Source organism: Eurytemora carolleeae, unplaced genomic scaffold, assembly GCF_000591075.1.
Source record: "Eurytemora carolleeae unplaced genomic scaffold, Eaff_2.0 scaffold10, whole genome shotgun sequence".
NCBI lineage: Eukaryota > Metazoa > Arthropoda > Copepoda > Calanoida > Temoridae > Eurytemora > Eurytemora carolleeae.
The window spans coordinates 491,064-511,400 of NW_019396179.1; the positions used below are offsets into that span (position 1 = coordinate 491,064).

Here is a 20,337-nt window from a genome sequence, read left to right on the forward strand (position 1 = left end):
AGGTGCAGTAACGGCCCAACAAGTATTTTGATTTTAAAAACATTTTATCTGAAGATAAGAATGAACGATGGTATGAAATACATTGATGTTTTTAGTAAATAGATATTTAAATGAAAATTTTAATAATATTTTTTTAAAAAAATTCGTTCACATTGTTCTTTTTATGACCTCTTATTTGTTTATATATTCAAATCATTAAATCCAGATATGTAGCTCAACTATTCACACCTATTAGTGCCTTGGTGGTCCACGAGCATTATAACCATTTTCACTTCTGGCTTTGTGCTCCATAGCAATCTGACAATTAGTACAGGCAGGCAAGCAGCAACCACACACCCAGTCCATAACCTAAAAATGGAAATTATAATTTAAAAATTGATCCCTATCTAAAATTTAGCCAATTTTTTATCCCGCAAACAGAACTTGTATAGAATACTAGAAAACTAGTTGACAAACTTGACACAAAAAATCGTTAAAAAATCAAGTATTGGAACCCAGTTTTAAACTAGTCACAAACTTGGAACATAAAGTTGAGTTTATCATTGAATTTTAGTTTACTTTACTTAACAAACTTCAGTTCATGAAGTAGTTTAGCACTGATACTTTAAAGTCAAGTTTTTTTACGAGTTTTATTGCCAAGATGCTGTTCACATTTTATTTAGAATTGTTTAACCCTTGGACGGCTAAGATTTCCAAATTTATTTTGATGGAACCAATATGTAAGCAATAAAACACGTATATTTTAGATCAAACTATTTTTCAAAATCATTTTTGAAAAAAATGATGATTTTTGTAAACTTTAATTTTTGCCCTGCAACTGTAAACTTGATTCTTTTGTTGTAAAATCATTATATTAAGCTTATTGGTCCGTGACCGTATACCATGTTTGTTCATTTTTTGGATCATGATAAAATATTAATTTTGCACTGTAATATTTTTTACCAAAAGTACGTTAACATGTTTAGGAAAACATAATATTTTTTCAGACCCTTTGTTAATATGTTCTAGCCTATTTAGAATAATATTTTCTTGAGATTATTTATGTTAAAACTATAAATTCAAGGCGCTTTGCGCCCTTCTTGCTAGGATTTTAGGGCGCTTCGCGCCCATCTTCTATTTAAATTGTGAACATGTTCTTTTTGTTTACATTTTAAAACAAAGAAGAAACAAATTTTGCGGATTTTTAAAAAAAAAAATTCGCGGATTTTCAAAGATTTAATTTTTTTTACAAATTAAAAACCTTTAAAACACATTTAAAAAAAAAAAATTATTCATAAACTTTCCCTGTGGTTACGTGATGTCTCACAAAAAATTTGGGCCCGATCGGTTCAGTCGTTTTGACGTTTATTGGATACAAACAAACAGACAAGCTAAATTTGTATATAGATAGAAAATCTATTTAGGAGTAATAGACAGCTCAAAGTAGTAAATTGAATATAATAAAAATAATTTGTATATTGAAATGTTTGGACTCATCTGCAGTGAAGGGAAGGGCACCGTTTTGAATTGTTTACGTTTTGACTTTTGAGTGGTATTTGGATTATTTTCAGAAACATCTGAAACGACTTTTAGATAAAAAAATTTCATTTTAAAACGAAGAATAAAAAATAAATATTTTAGTTTCAAAACGTAAAATTATGTTTTCCCTTTTCTGTATTTGATATAAAAACAAAAAACAAAATAAAAACTTCTTTCAAAACAATCATTTTTCAGATTTTCAAAAACAATTTCTTTTGACGCTTAACCATCGTTTCGAAAATTTCACATAAACGTTTAAAAAATCGAAAGTGTCCAACTGTTTTCATATAAACTGAAGACTCTGCACTAAACCCCATTAGTTTAAATATCACATTGCCTGAAGAAATTGTAGAAATTATTTTATTACTTTACAATTACGTATTTACCGTTGTAATTATTTCCATCATATTTGCAAATTTCATTATCAGTGCAAAAATTTTTTTTCATTAATTTTCATAATCGATATCTCCGTGATGGTTATTGGTACCCAGATTGAATATCAAAATCAAGAGTTGAAGATTAACAATATGCAAGAATGGTTCGATGTTTTTAAATTTTATGATATTGGAGCTTTTTCTTTTTTCATACCAAAAATCGGTGTTTCTTTGCATTTGTTACAAAAATTTCATTTTCAACTTACCGGTTCTCCTTCTATTCCATAAATTTCCCTCGTAGCAGTTCTAGTTAAAGATACAGCAACAGTTGGAACACATAGAACTAGCAGGGTCCACATTAATCCACTGTTTCCAGTCTTAATACATAGTTTAGTTTATATATATAACTAGCAGGGTCCACATTAATCCACTGTTTCCAGTCTTAATATATAGTTTAGTTAATATATATATATATAACTAGCAGGGTCCACATTAATCCACTGTTTCCAGTCTTAATATATAGTTTAGTTATTATATATACATAGAACCAAATAGATTATCAAGTACAATAGGTGGCAACAGAGAAATGAACAAATTATACACAACGTCATAAGTGTCAAATATAACAAAGAAAACGAAATTGTCTCACATTAGTTGACATGTTTTCTAAGATTAAATAAAAACAGAAACTAAAAAAACATAAAATTGCACTTATTTTACTGTAAGAAAAGCACTTTATTCTAAAATTATCACTATTATTGATAATTTTGTCGGACACACAAACTGAATTGACACTTGTGACGACAGAAAACAACTGTACTGAGAGTGTACAAATTCTACGTTGCCATCTATTGTACTTAACAATCTATTTGCATAGAACTAGCAGAGTCCACATTAATCCACCGTTCCCAGTCTACATATATAGTTTAGTTAATATATAATAGAACTAGCAGGGTCCACATTAATCCACTGTTCCCAGTCTACATATATATAGTTTAGTTAATATATATACATAGAACTAGTAGGGTCCACATTAATCCACTGTTCCCCGTCTACTTATATGGTTTAGTTAATATATACATAGAACTAGCACGGTTCACATTAAAAAAATGTTTCCAGTCTACATATATATAGTTTAGTTAATATATATAGAACTAGCAGAGTCCACATTAATCCACTGTTACCAGTCTACATATATATATAGTTTAGTTAATATATACATAGAACTAGCAGGGTCCACATTAATCCACTGTTTCCCGTCTACATATATAGTTTAGTTATATATACATAGAACTAACAGGGTCCATATTAATCCACTGTTCCATTTAACATATATAGTTTAGTTAATATATACATAGAACTAGCAGGGTCCACATTAATCCACTATTCCCAGTCTACATATATAGTTTAGTTAATATATATAGAACTAGCAGGGTAACACATTAATCCACTGTTCTCCGTCTACATAGTACATATATAGTTTAGTTAATATATACATAGAACTAACAGGGTCCACATTAATCCACTGTTCCCAGTTTACATATATAGTTTAGTTAATATATACATAGAACTAGCAGGGTCCACATTAATCCACTGTTCCCAGTCTACATATATAGTTTAGTTAATATATACATAGAACTAGCAAGGTCCACATTTATCCACTGTTCCCAGTCTATATATATAGTTTAGTCAATATATAATAGAACTAGCAGGGTCCACATTAATCCACTGTTCCCAGTCTACATATATAGTTTAGTTAATATATACATAGAACTAGCAGGGCCCACATTAATCCACTGTTCCCAGTCTACATATACAGTTTAGTTAATATTTATACATAGAACTAGCAGGGTCCACATTAATCCACTGCTCTCCGTCTACATATATAGTTTAGTTAATATATGTACATAGAACTAGCAGGGTCCACATTAACCAATTGTTCCCCGTCAACATAAAAAGTTTAGTTAATATATAATACATAGTCAAGCATATATAATGCAATACGTGTTTAGCTGGGTTAAAAACTTCTTTGTTAAGTGTTTGACTATGAAAGAGTAAGTTTATTTTTTAGACAAAGCTTTGTGGAAATCTAATTTTTTCTTGTAAACGTCAACCAATTCAATCTAGAATTGTTGAACAACAGAACTTTGCATTAATTGTTTCGAGTTCCCTATATTTCAAATTGAAAGTAAATATGTCAAGAGGTGTGTGAGTTATAATCGTGCCTACACACAAGCAAACACTCAAACATGGAATACTTAAAGTTATAAATATAAATATATAAAACTCAATAATTGTAAATAGCTTTATTACTTTCATGTATAATCTTTGCATGTCTTTGTGTACTCAATTCTTCGTTATCTGATATTTGGTAAAATAAAGGTTTTTATACCAGATCAGGGGGTCACAAAACCATGTTTTTATACCAGATCAGGATGTACCAAAACCAGGTTTTTATACCAGATCAGGGTGTAACAAAACCAGATTTTTACACCAGATCAGGGTGTACTAAAACCAGGTTTTCATACCAGATCAGGATGTACCAAAACCATGTTTTTATACCAGATCAGGGGGTCCCAAAACCAGGTTTTTATACCAGATCAGGGGGTCCCAAAACCATGTTTTTATACTAGATCAGGGTGTCCCAAAACCAGGTTTTTATATCAGACCAGGATGTACCAAAACCAGGTTTTTATACCAGATCAGGATGTACCAAAACCAGGTTTTTATACAAGATCAGGGGTACCAAAACCAGGTTTTTAAACCAGATCAGGGGGTCACAAAACCAAGTGTTTAACCAGATCAGGATGTACCAAAACCAGGTTTTAAACCAGATCTGGGTGTCCCAAACCAGGTTTTTAAACCAGATCAGGATGTACCAAAACCATGTTTTTATACCAGATCAGGGTGTCCCAAAACCATGTTTTTAATACCAGATCAGTATGTCTCAAAACCAGGTTTTAAACCAGATCTGGGTGTCCCAAACCAGGTTTTTATACCAGATCAGTATGTCTCAAAACCAGGTTTTTATTCCAGATCAGGGTGTCCCAAAACCAGGTTTTTATACCAGATTAGGATGTACCAAAACCATATTTTTATACTAGATCAGAATGTATCAAAACCAGGTTTTTATACCAGATCAGGGGGTCCCAAAACCAGGTTTTTATTCCAGATCGGGGTGTCCCAAAACCAGGTTTTTATACTAGATCAGTATGTACCAAAACCAGGTTTTTATACCAGATCGGGGGTCCCATAACCAGGTTTTTATACCAGATCAGGGGGTCCCAAAACCATGTTTTTATTCTAGATCAGGGTGTCCTAAAACCAGGTTTTTTTACCAGGTCAGGGTGTCCCGAAACCAGGTTTTTATACCAGATCAGGGGGTCCCAAAACCAGGTTTTTATACAATATCTGGATGTACCAAAACCAGATTTTTATCCTAGATCAGGGGTCCCAAAACCAGGTTTTTATTCCAGATCAGGGAGTCCCAAAACCAGGTTTTAATACCAGATCAGGGAGTCCCAAAACCATGTTTTTGTACCTGATCAGGGTGTCCCAAAACATGTTTTTATACCAGATCAGGATGTACCAAAAGCAGGTTTTTATACCAGATCAGGGTTTCCCAAGCCAGTTTTTTAAACCAGATCTGGAAATTCCAAAACCTGGTTTTAAACCAGATCAGGGGGTCCCAAAACCAGGTTTTTATACCAGATCAGAGAGTCCCAAAGCCAGGTTTTTATACCAGATCAGGGAGTCCCAAAATCTTGAGGTATTATCTTTAAAAATAATTTCATAAAAGGTTTTCTATAGATCCTTAACTTTATTTTCAAAGGGTAATTCGGGGTCTTAAAATTACAATTTTTCCTGATTCACAGATAGCTCTTTTTAGGTACTGATCAAGCGTTTTTTCAAGTGGTCCATATCTCTATGTAAAGATGGCTAGCCCGATTTTAAGAGTATCCTTGCAACGTTTATCTTATCAATAATGTGAAAGATATTTTCGTTTTTAAAAGTTAAAACATGTTGATTTCTTTAAACTCCTCTATGTTTTCCTGCAGTAGAAAAGCGCATGTAACTTATTTAGAAAACCTTTAACTGAAAATAATAAGTCTTTTAGATTTTACAAACAATTTTATCTAATTCATACTTGTAATAACTTAGACCTTCGTCCAAATTTAATGAATTTGAGCCGCGTCTCAAATTCTCCAAAAACCGCTTCGAATTGAGTGCTTTATTCTTGAAAGTAAAATATAATTTTGAGCGGAACTAACCATATTTCTTTAAATTCGGCCTCTTGCCATCTTTGCATAACTGTTAGAATAGTAAAAACATCGAGAATCAAATTTTTGGACACTCTAAGTATCATTTATAACTTATAAAACAACGTCTCAATTACATTTATATTTTTAAAGCATTGTATTAAAAAATGCATATTTTTTTTCTGGTTTATACAATGCAATAATTTAACCATATGGATTAACATATATATACACTTAGTATGCAGTTAATGTATTGAAAGTTAAAATTATTTACTTATATTTTGTTCTGAATACTCACGGACCATGAAAAAATTTGTTAACCCATAAGTTTGCAACCACAGGGTGGAAACCTTTGATATTTGATAAAGACTTGCCACCAGGTTTCAAAAATATGAAGGATTATAAAATAAGAGATAGACGAATTTTGTTTAGAATTGGACAATTTCATAATTTTATGAAATGAATTAAAATCTTTAAAAAAAATCTTGCATATCTCTGGTAGTTTTGAAAGGACACAAATGTTGAATGTTTCATGGTTAGATTTTGAGATTTTTAGGACCTTGAGGAATTTTGAAATATGTTTTGCTTTAAATTATTATTATTTTGCTATTGTTGTTATAATATTATTATGATTGTTATTATATTATTATTATCATTATTATAGTCTAGTATCACTATGATATTATTATTCTAGTATCATTATAATATTTGTATTATCTGTATCATATAATTATTATTGTACCTTTTCTGCATTCTCGCACATCATGCAGAGGGGCATACAGCAACAGCAACCCTGAGCAAATAAAGACGACATTTATCATATTCTTTAATATTGTATCATTTTCTGAGATTGAAACGAGTAAAGTTTGAAGTTGAACCAGCAAGGGCAGCTGATGGGTATCATTTTAATGTTAATTTTTAAACAGTCATTTTATTTTTATGTTCATAACGCATCGCAAGAAATCCTCATTCTGTTTCGTCAAAATGTAATGTTTCTTAAGCTTGCCTTTATTACTTAATGGAAAATTTATCTTTAACAAACTTATTTCATAACAATTAGTAAAATCGTTTTAATAATCATTTAATAAAAGTAGGTAAATATCTTCTGTCAAAGAAAATGTAAAAACTAAAGCAAAAATATTGGGTATAATGTTCTGAAACATAAACACATATCAGATTCGTGGGGAGCTCTTTTAGCCCTATTCCTGCTGGGGGGTTGTCAATTTGAACCCCTCCCTTAAGTTCTATTTATTCATAGCTCAAAAGGTATTGGTCTGTAGCAATTTTCTGACTTTTCCACAATACATATATAGCCCTTCTGAGTCCCCAGGCACACTGCCTGAATGACTACTTTTTCCTGTAAGAAACTAAATCTTTGCATAAACCCACTTTCAGTTGTTAGATTTTGGTAATTTAAAGCTTTTTGGAAAGCCAATGATACAAGAAATTGGATTGCACAAGTTTTGCAAAGACATGTATGCAAATTATTTGCATACAATACAACCCATCAAAAGAAATTTGCACATCTTTAGTTTTTCTTGATCAAACACTAGGTTATAAAAAATCTTGTAAACATTTTTGTATATTTGAAATTGCATGGTCAAGGGCTTTTAAAAAATGTATATTTAATAGTTTTTTGTACATTTTTTGCACACATTTTACTATATATCACTAGATTTGGCAAAAAAAAAAACTTTTGTAAGCTTGCAATTTTTTTGCAGATTCTAAAAGTAGAACATAATAGCTTTCCAATGATGTATCATTTGTCATATTTGGACATCAAATATAATATTTAGAGGGCCCTCTTCAGCGTATCCTAGTTTTCAAGTACCCAGCTGCAGCAAGGGATATGGTTAAGTCAGAACACATACAATGATTAAAAAAGAAGCAGAAAACCAGATAACTAGTCCGCTTAGATAAACTGAAATCAAAGATGTGGTGTTTTGACGACAAAAGAGAAGTAATTGAATTTAAACTACATATTCCTGTTTACACGTTTCCAAGTCTGTTTTTTTAATTATTATAAACTTATATGCATATAAACCGATCGTTGCATGATCCAAACCGGCACTAGAATTGACTTCCTAAAGGTTTAATTATCCAGTCCTCATGGTAAACCCAAGTTAAACCCTACAAAAAATACCAATGTGGAGTATTTGCATTCTTAATTATGCTGAAAGGTTTTCCTACGTTTAGCGAAATATCAAACAATTCCGCATGGTTGCAAAAAGCTATTGCGCGCAAATTCTAAAGAGTTTTTTTACTTTGTAATTTGTTATTTCAAAAAACAATTTCAGTTTTGTACAAAAAACAACTAAAATTTCGTATTCATCGCAATATCTTGATAAAAACTATTATTTTCATAATAATGAGAAATTTTGTGCACAACTGTCTTTTAATATGATACGCAAATGATACGCAATTTAGTGCAAAAAATCATTTCGTGCTTGAACACAAAAAAAATCTATTGTTTTGTGGAAACCCTGGTTAAGTTCAAGCGGTAACGTAAAACCCCGTCGTTAATACGAACCCACAAAACAATACAATATGTATATTCCTTTTGCTTTGACAATAGAACAATATAAAATATAAATATATACAGCTCATATTTTTATGTATATATATTTAATCAAATATTAAAACACACGCTATACGACAAGTAAACCGAACATAGAATAGACTGTGTTGACTTTCAAGTGTCGCAACGTCATGGTTTTACCTCGCTAACTTACTTAATCAGGATACGCTGGGGGGGGGGGTTAGTTCAATTTGCCCCCCTCCCCCCTCTAGATCCAAAGTTTGATTTCTAAATATGACAAATGATACATCATTGGAAAGATCTTATGCTCTACTTTTAGAATCTGCAAAAAAATAAGTTTTTTTTTCAAATTCCAATAATATATTAAAATGTTTGCGAATAAAAATCTCCAAAATTAATAAGATACTCATTTTTATAAAAACCCTTGACCATGTAATTTAAGAAAAACTAAAAATGTGCAAATTTTTTTTGACCCGTTGTATGCTAATAATTTTCAAAAATTTCTGTGCAAAACATGTGCAATCCGTTTCCTATGTGATAGGCTTTCCATAAAGCTAGAAATTATCAAAATTGGAAAACTGAAAGTGTGTCAAACGTTACTTTTGTGTTAAAAACAAAAGGAATAGGGTTAAATTTAATGTAGCCCTAAACATATACAAAATAGAACTCTAAAGAACTTGTTTCCAGCATTGGCAAAATTATTATTTATATTAGCTTGTAAGCTTGCAACCTTTAGATCACTTTGCAGTCTTTGTTTGAATTTTCAAACACGTACATTTTTAATTTTGTGAGAGTTTGCTTAACAATGTTTTCTTCTTTACTTTAATTTTTATGTCTACCGAAGTATGATTAACAAGGTCAAAGCTCTATAATAATGAATATATAATTAAAATCCGAATAATATACAAGCCTGAAGAAAAATGCCTTTTTTATTGGAATATCATAAGAAATGGTTTTAATGATACGTCAGATCAAATGTCATTGAAATGAAAACTTTGGAATTTTTCTCTTTCTTTTTTGCAACTTTTATTTTGTTAATCCAGTTAGAAGTTTTTACTGATCCGTATAATTGTGTAGTTAATAAATTAAAATTATGTTGGATTTTTATGCCCAACCAATGAATACATGAATGAGAGATTTGACCGCCAGAGCGGAACAATTTAGAAATGTGGATATTCAGATCAATTCTTGGTCTTTTCTTTTTATTTATCTCAAGTTTATTTTAAGCTTTTGTTTTTATCATGAAAATTGTATAAAATTCCACCAATAAAGTTGCAAAAGAGAATCCTTAATAGCTAATCAGAAGCCGGGAAAGTTTAATTTTACGCGCCGTTTAATGAACTTGGTCATTGGTCAGAATCTGGTAAGTATATTCAATTAGAGCGGATTAAGCATCAAATTAAAAATGTCCAAACTGGATATGTATATTAAGCGATAGGGATTAAGGGTATCCCATTCCAAAGTTCCTAGCTTAGAACCCTAAAAAAATCTTTGGTTGACCAATGAGAATTCATATTAATATGAGCAATTTCTGTTTTTCGCGGAATAAATCCTAATTTGTTTCAATTTAAAAAGGTTTCATTTTTAGAATCTCATATAAAAATACAGACATTTTAGCTGAACACTTTAGAATTGTGGATATCGAGATCAATGTTTGATCACAACTTTTTATTTCTCCAAGATTAATTTAATCTTTAATTTGTTTCCTAGAAGTTGTTTAAATTCAACATATAGAGTAGCATATCAAACCAGTAAATCCGGTTCGTATAAAAATTGAGTTTTCAGGTCTAATTATACAAAACTCTGACGTACATTTAAATTATTTATGAATGTAGAACAACTTGTCGTGGCGTTGTTGTTTACAAGTTAATACGTCTGACCCACGTTTGAATATTTAATACTTAATCACCATTTTCATTATAAATGCTGACGTATGTTTGAATAATTATCTTCTTTGTACAAAAATTTCACATATTCAAAAAATATTATTAAAATCAAATTTTCTAGAATTTAATAAATATGTTTTTATAAATCATTTTTCAATCAAGAGATGTTCTACGTTTAATCTTTTTTAGGTTACAAAATAAATGCCATTGCAGCTTGTTTGAAGAGATAGGCTTTGTTTGCTGCAATATTCAGAGTAATATTAAATTAATCAATTTTATAACATAAAGGTGTTTCTGTCATTCTTAAGATTGTTTTTAATCAAAGCATCATTTAAAAAAATGAAGTCATCCCTCTTTTATTTTAAAATTAATGGTTTATAATTGCAATTCTATGTCAATGGGTTTTACGGAATTATGCAGCACAAAAAAACAAGGGAAATTATTAGAAGTTTGCACTTTTTCAAAACGAAAAAAGAGAATATCTTTCTCATTGTTGCTAAAATTAAAGGTTAAACTTTTAAAGTAAAGTTGAGGATCGGACATGCCAGTTCCAATTAATAATGATAAGATAACCCCTATTGTCCCTTTAAATAAAAGATATTTTGAAATATTTACCCTGAAACATATTCCCATATCACTGAAGCATCCAAGAATGCTATGTTGCCATTCATTGTGCACTAGTTCAGACATCTTTAGCCTCTAATTTCAGACTGAAAAAATAATGCATATTTTGAATTAACTTCTATATTTTCTATAAACTCTTCTAAAGGAAACCAGACATAATAACAAAATAATAATAATAAAACACGATTCTTTCCGACCGCAGTACACTAACCACAGGGATCCAAAGGAATTGAGTCTTTGCCACAAATTCAGTTTTTGTAAAACCTACATCTTTGCAACCTTATGATGTAAACTTTTGATATTTCAAACTTACATTATTTGATCTGATAGCATTCATGGTTTGAAATATTAAAGGTCTACGACATCGGGTTGCAACGATATTGAAATTAGAAAATCAGAATTTGTGGCAAAAACTTTGCAAGCTCTCACACTAACATTGATGAAAAGTTTGCCAATTACTTCTCAAAAACAAGACCTTTGCACTTCTAGAAAGTACATGACTAGGGCTACACAAAAGTAAAACTGAGTTATGGAGGTAAATACAAAGGCAAAGGCGTCGCGACATTTCAAAGACAATCCAGTCTTGAAAATAAAACCAAGTTCTTGTAGCTGTCTGGATCTTTGTGTATTGAAAACTTTGTTAAGGTCATTGAAAATTCTTTCATTTAAATTGAAATTAATCACCTATTTTCAAAGAGTGATTTTAAGGTATTAATGGTAGAGACCGGATAAGTAAATATTTGAACCAATAGTGCAGTATAATGAAGACAAAGTAGTTTAAGGGTACATTTAATAACAATGAGAGTTTTACGAAGTATAATTTCTAAGTAAAAGCATATATTTGTTCCATTCTCGAATCATAAATGCTACGTTGTCGGTCTCTCCCTTTAACCTTGTTGTATAAATTAACTGATAAATTGTCTACGACATTGCATATCATTTATAGACATACAAAATGGTTTCATATTACTTGGTTTAAAGTTTTATAAGTTGTCGTCTTTGCATTTAAAAACTTTTTGTTGGGACATGAAACAAATGTAAGGGTTTATTCGAGCGATCCTATATGCTCACAATTTCGAATATTTCTTTCCAAATGCAGTTTTAATAATATGTATTGTCTGCGCCTATTTAATAGTATGTATTGTCTGCGCCTATTTAATAATATGTCTTGTCTGCGCCTATTTAATAATATGTATTGTCTGCGCCTATTTAATAATATGTATTGTCTGCGCCTATTTAATAATATGTATTGTCTGCGCCTATTTAATAATATGTATTGTCTGCGCCTATTTAATAATATGTATTGTCTGCGCCTATTTAATAATATGTATTGTCTGCGCCTATTTAATAATATGTATTGTCTGCGCCTATTTAATAATATGTATTGTCTGCGCCTATTTAATAATATGTATTGTCTGCGCCTATTTAATAATATGTATTGTCTGCGCCTATTTAATAATATGTATTGTCTGCGCCTATTTAATAATATGTATTGTCTGCGCCTATTTAATAATATGTATTGTCTGCGCCTATTTAATAATATGTATTGTCTGCNGTTGCGAAATTGCGCAAAACTTGAGTTTCGCAAAAGCGGAAAAGGGCAATTTTGCGCGAAATGACTTTTGCGAATGATTGCGCAAATTGTTGTTTTTTCGCGCAAAACTGATGCGCAAAGAAAGAAAAATTTTGCGTTTCGTTCCGCAAAAATTGCGCAAAAGTTTTGCGAATGGAAACCCTATTTCAGGATTCCTTGTAGGTAAAAAATCGCTTACTACTGTGCTTTATCATTGAGTAAACCATCAAAATACTCAATTTAATGCAGATACCAAAATTACTTTGCTAAGTATATACATTTTAAGAATTATTATGTTGTAAAGGTGTTATTTGGTAAAGCTTTTATTTTGTAAAGTTGTTATGTGGTAAAGCTTTTATTTTGTAAAGTTGTTATTTGGTAAAACTATTTCTGGTAAAGTTGTTCTTTGGTAAAGTTTTTATTTGGAAAAAATGTTATTTTGTAGATTTGTTTTTTGATAAAGCTATTATTTTGTAAAGTTTTTATTTAATACAGTTTTCATTAGGTAAAGTTTCTATTTGGAAAGTTGTTATTTGGTAAAGTTTCTGTTTGGTAAAGTTGTTAGTTGGTAAAGTTTTTATTTGGTAAAGTTTTTATTAGGTACAGTTTTTATTAGTTACAGTTTCTATTTGGTACAGATGTTATTTGGTAAAGCTTTTATTTGATAAAGTTGTTATTTGGTAAAGTTCTTATTTGGTAAAGTTTCTATTTGGTAAAGTTGTTAGTAGGTAAAGTTGTTATTTGGTAAAGTTTCTCTTTGGTAATGTTTCTATTTGGTAAAGTTGTTAGTTGGTAAAGTTTCTCTTTGGTAAAGTTTCTATTTGATAAAGTTCTTATTTGGTAAAGTTTCTTTTTGGTAAAGTTGTTATTTGGTAAAGTTTCTCTTAGGTAAAGTTGTTAGTTGGTAAAGTTTCTCTTTGGTAAAGTTTCTATTTGATAAAGTTGTTATTTGGTAAAGTTTCTTTTTGGTAAAGTTGTTATTTGGTAGAGTTAATATAATCGTAATGAAAAAGTCAGTATAAATTCCATACCGTGGTCTCTCAAGTGCTTTTTATTTTATTCCTTACGAGTTTAAGTTTTCATATTTTAAAGATATTAACCCTACAGACGATACACACCTGAACCTTGTAAACCAAATTTCAACAACTGTCTCATAAGCTTTTAAACCCTTTATTTTTGGTGATATTAAAGGGACTGTAAACGTAATTTCAAGTGACCCTCCTTGCAAAGATTACGATGCACTTGAACATAAATTATCTGATCAATAATGTGGAATATATTGTCGTTTATCAAATAATTAAATCACAAAACTTATAAAAATACTATAGTCTACTTTTCTCTTGATTCAAAGTTTGTGTTCTAATTTATAAAAATATGATTAACATTACATTTTCATAATGTTTATTTGTAACTATGAATACAAAGCATGAGAAGTAGGGCTGTTTTAAATGATTAATTAAAGGAGGGAAAGAAATCTAGAATTTTACGAATTTCTTTTTTCTAATCATAATCCGAAAGAATCATAAAATTAATTTGTATGCAATTGCAGTCTCTACTTTTTAGCAAAAATTTGCAAATTTTAGAAAATTTGAGAAAATAATTGTAACAAAATTTTATTATAATTAATAAGACTTCTTAAAAAATCATTGAAATGGTGATAATTATACATTAAACGCTTTACATGGAGTTTAACTTAGTCTTGAACGCAAATTTACATTATTTTGATTAACAGAACTAGATTTTTTAGTATTTCTGATTAAACGTGAAAAAACGCTGCAAACTTTCCGGCAATTCACATTAAATGCTATTTTCTTGATTTCTTTTTTTTCTCCCGTAAAGAACTAAAGACGTAATTTCAGGTGTCCCTCGAATAAGATGTCTGATTCACATCAGTTCCCTTTAACCCTTTATCACATCAATAATGTAGAGAATATTTTTTTTCCACCTTGAAGCGTGTTTGATTCTTACAATTGAAAATAATCTATTTTCAAAGTAAAAAAACGTCGAGCTTTTGAGTTCTTGATCTTACACAAATGTAAAAGGGTCTTCCGTGGATCGACACTTTAAATCATATCTACAGTCTCTCTACACGGAAAAAATGAATACTTTAAAAATAAATTCTGATCGAAATGTTAAATCTTTTATTTTCTTTATCTTATTATATTATTATACATAAAATAAGTCATAATTTTAATCCAAAAATTTTGGATTAAAGATTAAAGTTTAAAGATCAAAATTTAAAGATTAAAAATTAAAATTAAAGATTAAAGATTAAAGATTAAAGATTACACTGAAAGATAAAAGATTAAAGATTACAGATTAAAGATTAAAGATTAAAAATGAAAGATAAAAGACTAAAGATTAAAGATTACAGATTAAAGATTAAAGATTAAAGATTAAAGATGCAAGATTAAAGATTAAAGATTAAAGATTGAAAATTAAAGATTAAAGATTAAATATTAAAGAGAAAAGATTAAGTTGGAAATGTGGTTGTTAATTATGAAGGATTAAAGATTAAAGATTAAAGATTAGAGATTTATGATTCAAGATTAAAAATTAAAGATTAAAGATTTAAGATTAAAGATTAAAGATTAAAGATTAAAGATTAAAGATTAAAGATTAGAAATTAAATATTAGAAATTAAAGATTAAAGATTAAAGATTAAAGAATAAAGATTAAATATTAAAGATTAAATATTAAAGAGAAAAGATTAAAGTTTGAAATGTGGTTGTTAATGATTATCGTCTTCACTTATTTGAAATTTACGATTCAGATTAAAATTAAAATCAAATATGTACTTTTTTACTTAACACTTATAAAAGAGAACTTCTGATTTTATTGTTAATACAATAATTTCGACTAACGCTAATAAATTTTAGAGCAAACACATTTGCTTGAATTATTAAAGAGCATAAAGATTTGAATATTTTGGGGTTTGTCCATATAAAGTGTGCTCTTTTAAAAGTATGCTTTAAATTTTACTTTGAACCTTTTAATTATTAACTATATCAAGAGGTATTTAGAAGAACAAGAATGTTTTGAGTTTCTTGCATCAAACTAAATACATTTTCTTTTCTTACACTTGTGCGTAAAATTCGAACTAGAGTGGCTACGAGGTTACAAAGTCGTAGCAGTGACGTCACATACATTTGTCTAGTTTGCAATGCTTAAGCTTAAAAATACTTAATTTTAATAATTAAAATAGACTCTACAAAGCTAAATATTTGATTATAATAATTAAAATAGACTTTACAAAGCTAAATATTGATTATAATATTAAGATAGACCATACAAAGCTAAATATTGATTATAATATTAAAATAGACTAAATGCTGCTGATATGGATGGTTCAGAGTTTCATGATCACTGATCAATAATCATGGATCAAATGCAAGCAGCCTAAAATAAACATAAAGGTTTGATTACATTGTTTTTTTTTCACGAACATAAGTTATGGTTTGGTAAATTTATAAAAATTTTAAGATATTAAAAATAACAACATTTCATAATATTATCATGAATTAAATATAAGTATACGTTATGTAGCATTATTCGAAGATAAAGATTTTAAAGCATAAAATGTAAAGTTTAACTTTCTACATTTTGTTTGAAGTTTTTTTATAGGGGTTAATCAAAAGGACGTCACAGTAGGTTCAATTTTGGGTTGCTATTGCTTTGAAAATGAATATTGGAGATTGAAAAAGTGAAAATGTTTTTTTTTCATTCATTTAGAAAACGTCTTATTACTTACTCCAGAGCTATGACATTACGCGTTCCTAGCTTTATGTTCCATGGCCATCTGCGTATTTACACAGTTTGTGCAAAAACACCCAAATATCCAGTCAGAGACCTAAAATTATTATTTGATCTCTGTCCATTTATTAGTTGACGAATCTTCCATCGACATCGAGAATAAGCAACCTTACTATAAGACAAAAATGCTATGATTTCACTCTCCTTATTTTTTCAAACCCACTTTGCAAAAAAACGAATGGGTGTCAATCATTTGCAGAGGCTGTTTAATTATTCTTTAAATACTCACAACAGATCCTTCAATTCCATACATCTCTCTAGTTGCTGTTCTAATAAGAGGAGAAGCTAAGGAGGGTATAAGACAGGACAACAAGGCCCAGGTCAGCTCATCGTGACCAGCCTATATAGTAGTTTAAAGGGACTAAGCTTACCCCATTCAAACCTTAATCTGATCAAAAATCTGGAAAATATACCATATATTTGTTGACTCGAAAAATGTTTATTTCTGATAATTTCTTCATTACTTCTTATAAACAAGCAATGCGCAAGTAACGTTCGCAGAGAAATAGCAAATAAACAGTTTCAAGAAAAACAAACATATATATCAAAGGAAAAAGTGCGAAGTGTTTTTTAAAAACACAACACAACCATTAATTGTAGAGATTAGTATTTGCTGTAAAATAACTTATTGTTGGACTATAGTATTTCAAATATCTAAGAATAAAAGGTCTCTGGACGATTTTTGGCAGATTTTCAATAAAAGATGAATAATTTAGTAATTTAGAGACCGTTTCGTTAGTCTTTATGACAAGCCTCACCCAACCTACAACCAAAAAGTTAATTTAAAATTTTAATTAATATTTAAAACGTTCAATAGAAATACAGAATGTATGGGCCAAAACATGAGAATAATAAGTAAGGATATAAAGCTGACTAAGTGTAATCCTAAAATAAACAAAAAAAAACCAGAGGCCGAATTTAAAGAATTTGAGCCGTGGTTTAATTATGGTTGGTTTCACTTAAAATTGTATCAAATGTTTAAAGATTTAAGCCGGCGCTCAATTTAAACCGGGTTTTGACGGATTTAAGCCGCGACTTAAATTCTTAAATTCGGCCTCAGGATTGTTTTAGCTTTTAGATTTAAAAATAAGCTTGCCTAATTTAGTTATTTTATTATTTTGTTTAATTAATTATTAAATATACCTTTTCTGCATTTTCACATGTCATCCACATAAGTCCGTTACAACAGAATCCCTAAACAAATATATTTTGACAAATGAAATGCATTATTGTCGCAAATTTTATCATCCTCATACTCCCTATATTTTTGCAACATGATGGTAAAAACCTTTGATATATCCAGCATAAAACATTTAATTTAACAGAATTTAAAGTTAAAAAAAAAGGTTGCATGAGCTATAAGGATTGGTAGATCTAAGTCATACCGGCAATATTACATACTTTTGAACACTTTCAATTCATATGGAGCTGATAAATAATATTTTTAATAGTTATGGTTATGTTTATTATACTAAGCTTTTAGTGCGCTTTGCGCCCATCTTTTTTTCAACTTTTAATTGTGGCTTCATCTGTGAGCATCTTCTCTCTTTATACAGTGTCATTTTTTTTTGTTAATTTTGCGAATTTCATAGTATTTTTTGCGCATTTTCAAAATTTTACAAAATAAAATAATTTAAGATGAAATATTTTAAGATCACATATTCAAAGTCTGATTGGCCATAAACCTTCCCTGGGGTCTGCACGTGAGGTCCCATGCAAAATTTGGGCCCGATCGGTTCAGCCGTTTTGACGTTTATTGCATACAAACAAACAGACACCCAGACAAGCTAAATTTATATATAGATTAAACATTGCTTTGTATACGAAATAAGGAAAGTTGTTTAACCTTCGGCTTAATCAGAATGTGAATATTTTATTTCTAGTCCTGATCGTTTAATAATGTTCTTTAATCGGCATGTTAATCTATATATTAGATGGGGACTTGACATGAAATTTTACCCCACGTAAAACTAACAATTCAACGAAACGCTGTAAATTAGACAGAAGGAGAAGGTTAGGGCCATAGTACGACTTTGTGACAATGTAGCTCGTAGCTCCTCTGGTTTTAATTTTACGTCTGAGAGTAAGAAAATTTATCTGAGGCCGAATTTAAAGAATTTGAGCGGCTTAAATTTAAGCTGCGGCTCAAATATAGTGGGTTTCACTTAAAATTGTATTCAATGTTTCAAGAAAACCTGTTTTTGGGGGATTTAAGGCGCGGCTCAAATTCATTAAATTCGGACACTGTCTACATTTAAATATAAAAAATTCAAACATTAATTGTTTTCCTAGCTTTTAAATTAGCGGAGTTTTAATCGGAAACAGAAGATTTTAGTTTTACGTGCAATCATAGAGAAATATGCATTCAATCTAATTTACGAGAAACAACTATCCTATCTGTATCGACAATTGTTCAGTCACATTTTGATTTTGAAATCAAAATCTGTCAAAATTAGCCTAAATACTTTATATCTGTATATATGAAATTGTAAACTCTATTATGGGGGATGGTCACACAAATACAAATTGACCGCTCACATCCTTAGCGCCGACTGTGTCAGCATGGGTTGATACAAAAACTCTAAGGGAACCCCCTGACCAATTCCATTCCTGAGTGGTTCCGTAGCGAAACCTGGGAGCTGCATACCTTGAAACATATTTTAATGTCTCCACAACATCCACACACTCCAGATTGCCATTCATTCTGTACTAACTCCATCCTAAAAATATTATTCTGTATTAACTCCATCCAATAGAAATATTATTCTGTACTAACTCCATCCTAAACATATTATTCTGTATTAACTCCATACTATAGAAATATTATTCTGTACTAACTCCATCCTGGAAATATTGTTCTGTACTATCTCCATCCTAAAGAAATATTGTTCTGTACTAACTTCATCTTAAAAATATTATTCTTTATTAACTCCATCCTAGAAATGTTATTCTGCACTAACTCTATCCTATAAGAAATATTATTCTGTACTAACTTCATGTTAGAAATATTATTCTGTACTAACTCCATCCTAGAAATATTATTATGTATTAACTCGATAATAGAAATATTATTTTTTACTAACTCCATCTTATAGAAATATTATTCTGTACTAACTCCATCCTAGAAATATTATTCTGTATTAACTCCATCCTAGAAATATTATTCTGTACTAATTCAATCCTAGAAAAATTAGAAATTTAGCAATTAGTGTAAAAACGAAACGTAATACATTGGGGATATTATTTAACTATAGTATCATAAATACAAACTTAACTTTCAGCCAGTTATATTTAGGTTTGAGGCCAAAAAATCTAAAGTGATTGACTTTTTTATGACAATATGTAAGGGAACTTCTAGGATAAGTCAGAGGCGGACTGTTGTGTCTTTAAAGGGCGTGACTGAGCGTTGCGCCCTCTGTGAAATATTTTACTTTATTTGTAACTTTTATTATATCTCCCTTCTATTCCTTACTCCCTGAATAATTCCCACGTCAATTGGGACACCCTGAATCTCCCCCCCCTCTTTCCCATGCGACTAAAGCTCATCAAAAATTCAACAGAAAAACTTTGTGATTTTTTATTTATAAGAAAATACATGGAGCTCGACCCAATACTTTTTGAGTTATGTAAAAAAAACTACAGGGTCAAATTGACCCCCCCAGCAGGAATAGGGTTGGCTGGGGGTCTGAATCTATGAATAGCCTGCAATGCATGTTAATATCCCAATTTTTCTAGGCAAGCTGATAGAAGA

The 20,337-nt window shown here is 29.9% G+C and overlaps 2 protein-coding genes across 2 annotated transcripts; both read right to left on the minus strand.

Annotated features, from left to right (window-relative positions):
* Positions 1 to 139: 139 nt before the first annotated feature.
* On the minus strand, positions 140 to 11,286 carry LOC111697347 (cornifelin homolog). Its single transcript, XM_023467325.1, has 4 exons — positions 11,192 to 11,286; positions 6,894 to 6,944; positions 2,159 to 2,269; positions 140 to 348 (listed from the first exon to the last, which is right to left on the minus strand). Exons 1-4 carry the CDS (start codon positions 11,264 to 11,266, stop codon positions 232 to 234), a joined length of 354 nt encoding a protein of 117 aa, XP_023323093.1. The 5' UTR covers positions 11,267 to 11,286; the 3' UTR covers positions 140 to 231.
* Positions 11,287 to 15,505: 4,219 nt separating this feature from the next.
* LOC111697364 (cornifelin homolog) lies at positions 15,506 to 19,308 on the minus strand. The gene is made up of 5 exons (XM_023467346.1): positions 19,234 to 19,308; positions 17,730 to 17,780; positions 16,816 to 16,926; positions 16,525 to 16,623; positions 15,506 to 16,172 (listed from the first exon to the last, which is right to left on the minus strand). The coding sequence occupies exons 1-4, from the start codon at positions 19,303 to 19,305 to the stop codon at positions 16,540 to 16,542; spliced, it is 318 nt and encodes a 105-aa protein (XP_023323114.1). The 5' UTR covers positions 19,306 to 19,308; the 3' UTR covers positions 15,506 to 16,172; positions 16,525 to 16,539.
* Between the last annotated feature and the right edge of the window lie 1,029 nt (positions 19,309 to 20,337).